At 48.0% G+C, this 5,753-nt stretch overlaps 1 protein-coding gene across 1 annotated transcript; it reads right to left on the reverse strand.

Annotated features, from left to right (window-relative positions):
- Positions 1 to 3,819: 3,819 nt before the first annotated feature.
- Positions 3,820 to 5,074, reverse strand: LOC123428513 (peroxidase 12-like). Its single transcript, XM_045112734.1, has one exon. The coding sequence runs from the start codon at positions 4,975 to 4,977 to the stop codon at positions 3,952 to 3,954; it is 1,026 nt and encodes a 341-aa protein (XP_044968669.1). The 5' UTR covers positions 4,978 to 5,074; the 3' UTR covers positions 3,820 to 3,951.
- Positions 5,075 to 5,753: the final 679 nt, after the last annotated feature.

Genomic DNA, 5,753 nt, shown 5'->3' on the forward strand with positions numbered 1-5,753 from the left:
TCCTTTCTTTCCTACGACGCAAGGGGTTCCGTAGGGAGACCCTATGTCCCCATTCCTCTTCAACCTAGTAGTGGACGCCCTAGCGGTGATCTTGGACCTTGCCAAAAGGGCTGGTTATCATAAGGGTATTTGCCCCCACCTTGTCCCCAAGGGTGGTCTAACCCATCTGCAATATGCCGACGACATGATCTTGATGATAGAAGGCTCGGATGAGGACATCACTCACCCCAAGTTCCTCCTTCTATGCTTCCGGGAGATGTTGGGGTTAAAGATTAACTTTGCAAAGAGCTAAGTAGTTGTGTTGGCCTACTCCTTTGAGGAATCCCACTATATATCTAATCACCTTAACTATTGACTCGGGTCCTTCCCGACAACTTACCTAGGCATGTTGATTGGTGACACCCGGCTTCAGGAGAAGGACCTCCGTCCTACAGTGGCCAAGGTCCAGCATAGGGTCGAACCTTGGCAAGGACGGTGGTTGTCGAAGGCGCCAATGCTTGTACGTATCAACTCTTCCATGATTAGTCTATTGATGTACCTGATGGGATTCTATAGCTTGCATAATCCCTACATCATGATATTACGAAGTACCAATCCCGGTTATTTTGTGCGGGAAAGGGTGATAAGCAGAAATACCACATGATAAAGTGGTCGGAGATCTGCAAACCCAAGGACTAGGGTGGCCCCGGTGTCATCTCGTCAAAACGAACGAACATAGCCCTACTGTCGAAGTGGCTCTCGCGTATTGAGATTGGGGATGGGGGACTATGGCTTGACATTATATGTGCCAAATATTTGTGTGGTCAACCACTCGCCTTTGACCTCAAGGCCCGCGACATTTAGTTCTCTCAATCGATTACCCAACTAACGCCGGTTCTACCGATAGGCTCGTCAATTAGGATTGGTTCGGGTGCGAGCACCCTATTTTGGCTAGACCGATGGTCTGGTAGTAGGCCTTTTGCGGAGCAATTCTATTCGCTCTTTATTATTTGTACTCGCCCGAAACTTACGGTTGGGGCGTCCCTAACTGATCTCGGGACGGTGTCGTTCCGATGTGCCTTTGGTCCTCAGTAACAGGTCCAGTGGGAGGAGATGCTCGAATGCCTCGCCGTGCACTCCCCCTCTTTTGAGCCGGATGCCACCTATTAGCATCTCGAGTCGAGTGGCTAATTCTCCACTCAGTCTCTCTATAAGAACCTGTTGGCCACCCCTGGGCTGCGGGAGCTGAATCTCCTTTGGGAGATTAAGTTGCCACTGAAGATTCAAATATTTCTCTGGCAATAGTTACGTGGTCTCCTACCCTCGGGGACGGAGGTTCTTAAATGCAACGGTCCTAGGGAAGGACGATGCCCCCTTTGCTACGTGCCCGAGGACACCTACCACATCTTCTTTCGGTGTCCAGACACAATTTTCGTTTGAGGATGCTTCCGGGATGTACTGGGCGATAACTGGTCCCATGATAACCTCCCGTACTTATTCAGCGAGGTCCTTGATGACTCCCCTTGTTATAACCGTCCATCCATGTGGGTGGCTATAGGTGCTTTAGCATGGACGTTGTGGAATGTGCGAAACAAACTATAATCGAGCATGTGATTCTGCAACGCATAATTGACGCCATATACAAACTGTGTGACTTCTTGCAGCTCTGGCGACCGCTTAGCAAACGATGGCAGCATGGCTTCATCGATGTCATTAGCGCCGGCCTCCGCTCCCGCACGACCTCCATCGCACCACCGGCTCCTCCACCACCTCTTGAGACGGATTAGCCTTGTAGCTCTTTCATAGGGGTTTGTTGTGATGTGCCCACACAGACTTATTTTGCTTTCTTGTTGTCTTGACTCTTTCATTTCTCTTTCGACAAAACTTGTGGTACCGTTGGATGTTTGGTTCAGTTGCTTTATAATATAAAGCGGTGGAAAAAACCCTTTTTCGTCAACAAGGTCACGCCACGGTTATCTCGCGGGGATTGGGTGCAATACGAGACACCGAACGGCCTACTGCCTAATTTTGATGTCCTCTAACAGCAGGGCACGGTGCAGACAGATAAGGACAACTCCTGATGGCAGCCCGTGATGCAGTACCAAACTTGTCCTTCATAGAAGTGAAAAAAACAAGTGTTCCTTCAAATTATTCCTACATCATAGCACCCTCTAGTTTTTCATCCATCGCGAGACTGCCCTTTTCTTCTCCTTCTTACCCACGCGTCGAGGATTTACTAAAAAAGTACACACGTGAAAGATCAATTGAACATTGAGCCATCGTGAGCATGTTAGAAACTTAGCAGCCACGTGCCTTAAGTCCACATGGGCGCTGGTTGGTGCACAAGTACTCAAATACATATATACATGAAGTATAATTATTTGGAACTTGATTTGATTTGAAGACCACAATTTCATCACCCCGTTGCATCACACGAGCCCTTTTGCCGATGATTAATCAAAATGTTTACATGAATGTCCAAGTGGTCGTGGGGATTGCCCGTCCATACATGTCTGCCAGGATTGGGAGAGACACCAAACCTAGCCAAACCATGAACATCAACATTTGATGCTCTACATTCAAAAGCAAAATTACTAGATAGGTTTTTTTTTTGCTTGATCTATAAACTCTTTTTAAATCCCCTCATAGCTTCCTCCCCTCGATGGATGAAATGACCAACAACCTGTTCACAATCTGATGCGATGTACGACAAACAAATCCCCAGATCCTCCTTCAAAGACATGGCTTTCCGGCATGTTATTGCTTCTATCGAACTTCGATCTGAGAGACTTTGAATAACGAGCACCGATGAACCCAGGAAACGCCATTCCGATCATGACAAATAGAAGGGTGACATAAGATCGAACCATGTAATGTGGCAGATTGGAAGCGAAGAAGTGGGTGACCTCAATTGTAAAACCCGTCATGATCCGCGACCCTTTCATGGTCCTTAGCTCCAGTTGAATTTCTCCGAGTTTTTCCTTTTGCAGTAACTCAATTAGTATAACATATAAATCTAAAAGAAGACACTGTTTTTTGTTTTGCCATGAAAAAGGTCACTTTCTCGTAAAAACATACTTTTAATAAATAAAAAACTTCCAATATAATCATAATTCATCATGGCATTCCAATATAATCACTTTTGATTATACTTTTTCATGATTTTGTTTTATCGAAGACAATGTGGAACTGTGAACCTTTTATTTACTTGCAATAAAGGGGCCGTATGCATCATGCTGATGCAAATGCCAGAGGTAATCCTCCTTTTCTAAAAAAAATCATGGCATTTCCGAAAGCACAAAAACTTTTTTTAACACAACTAGAAATTAAACTTTGGCAAGTACAGTGCATCATCGAACATATGCCATTTGATAAGCATTTCTGGGCTTATGTGTTTAAGTTGTATGTATTGACCCTGATACAATAACACTAAAAGTGAGAGATGAAGCACTGTTTCCGATGCTTAATTATCTGGTTATGCTGTCTTCACCATCGTACAGTACGTGACACGGACAGCTTCTCCATTTTGTGTTGACGAGACGTAACACTGAGAGTGACACGGTACTTTGCGATTCTAGTTGGTCTTGAAGCTGAACTATTCGAGAGAAGGTTTGTGGGGATCCCGTTAAAATAACGTTGCAAATTGGTGGTGTATTTAGTGTGTTTAGCGTGTGTTTTAGCTGTGTGCACTTTAGCTATGAAGAAGTCGGGTACATGCTCGTATTATATTTGAATTCATTTGGTCTTCATTTTAAGTTAATAAAATTCATTCTTTGTTGAGAAAATAAAGTGGATCCAGTCAAACTTTACGATCTCTCTCGCACACACAACGGATGCATATGTTTTGACCTCTCATCTTATTGGCTAGACATCACACTTCCACGATTCAAAGTTTAAAACACATAGACTACTTAACGGCCACTCACACAGTCACACAGTACTACTACGTTACACCGATTGGTTATATATCTCTCACATGTCAGCGGCGATCCCCTCGTCGCCGGCGACGGCGGTCTCGATGTCCTGGACACGCCTGTTGGGGACGGCGCAGTTGTTCCGGATCTCGCCCTTGGTGCCGGTGAGAATGTCCATGTTGCTCATCTTGGTCATGGACCTCGCGAACTGCTCGAAGAAAGCGCCCTGGTTGAGGGAGAAGCGTGTGGCCATGCGCTTGGTGGTCGGGTGGTCGATCAGGCCCTGGTCCGACTTGAACAGCCCCTGCCTCGCGATCAGGTCGAAGTAGTACTTGTTGTCGAACACGTCCGGCGTGCGCACGTCGAGGTTCTGGGTCAGCGTGCCGGCGGGGTTGTCCCCGGCGCACTTGTTCCTCAGCGCCGTGGCGAACTTGCCGTCGATGGCCGGGTTGGTGTCGAACACCGGCTTGAACCGGTCCTCGAAGGCCGGGCAGTGGGCGACGCCGAAGGTGTGGGCGCCGGAGAGGGACACGAGGTCGGCGACGTCGAGGCTCCGGTTGGCGAAGGAGGAGATGAGGGTGGGCACGTCGAAGAAGGGCGCCGGCAGGAGGCCGACGAGTGCGGACGACGCCGGGGCGAGCCCGTCGCGGCGGCCGAGGGCGACGTCGAAGCTGGGGCCGCCGGCCTTGACGAGGGAGTCGCGGGTGGCGAGCACGGTGATGTCGGCGCAGGAGACGGTGGGCCCGCATGCGCGGTGCACGGCAGCGCGGATGCGCTCGATGAGGTCGAGCGCCACGGGGCGGAGCGTCTGGTTGGGGATCTCGTTGAGCTCGCTGCCGGCGCCCTTGAGCAGCACGGAGGCGTCGCAGCCCTGCGGGAAGCAGTCGTGGAAGAGGATGCGGATGAGCGCCGGCGCCACGCCCACGTCGCGCCGGAACGTCTCGGCGACGTGGAACTCCACGATGCGCTCCAGGTCCGGGCACGTGGCGGCGTGGAAGTTTGGTGACAGCTGGCCCTCCGACGAGTGGACGGCGGCGCAGACCAAGGCCAGGACGGCGATGGCCGCTGCTGCTCTGGACGCCATTGCTGAAGCTGAGCTTCTTCTTGCACCTGGACCTAGCTAGGTAGCTACTTAGGACTGAGGGAGGGTCGTGTGGCTTGCACAAGATACCCACTACACCTTGTTATTTATACATCGAGCTGGGTTGCTCGATCTGATCCCATCATGTGAAGTTAAAGTCGTAGAGGTTAACTAGAGAAGTTGATAGACGACGATTAGCTACCTCCATCTCCATGCTGGGCACCCACCCACGCAGCTAGCACGATGTGATCCACAAGAGAGAAGACTAGTCGCAGAGAGAGAGAGAGAGAGACTAATTACAAATTAAAGAGAACATGCAACATGGGCAAGTTGCATGGACAAAGCTGGTAAGGAAAATCAACTGGCCGGCTAGGGTACTAGGGTACCCCAAATTCGTGTCTCTTATTCTAACTTTCCTCCTGGTTTCCACGTGAACTTTCACCTAACACCACAGTGACAGGCATGTTGGACATACTACTCCTAGTATATACTCCTACATGCAAATTATTTATGCAAGGAAAAAAGTGTAGATTGCGGACGGGAACTTTTGAAACCTAGATGTATATACATTCTGTATGAAAAAAAAATTATAATTCAACAAAAAATCAAAAAAATTGAAAATGTTTTTCAAATAAACTTGACCTTTCATTGTATTTGTGTGAAATTTTTTCACAAAAATAAAATTATACTTTAACTTCTTTCTAAAAAATAAAAAAAATCATTAGAATTGTATGAATAATGACCTATAATAGCTAATAAATTTGTCTTTTCTCTCAGAA

Source organism: Hordeum vulgare, chromosome 2H (genome assembly GCF_904849725.1).
Source record: "Hordeum vulgare subsp. vulgare chromosome 2H, MorexV3_pseudomolecules_assembly, whole genome shotgun sequence".
NCBI classification, from domain to species: Eukaryota; Viridiplantae; Streptophyta; class Magnoliopsida; order Poales; family Poaceae; genus Hordeum; species Hordeum vulgare.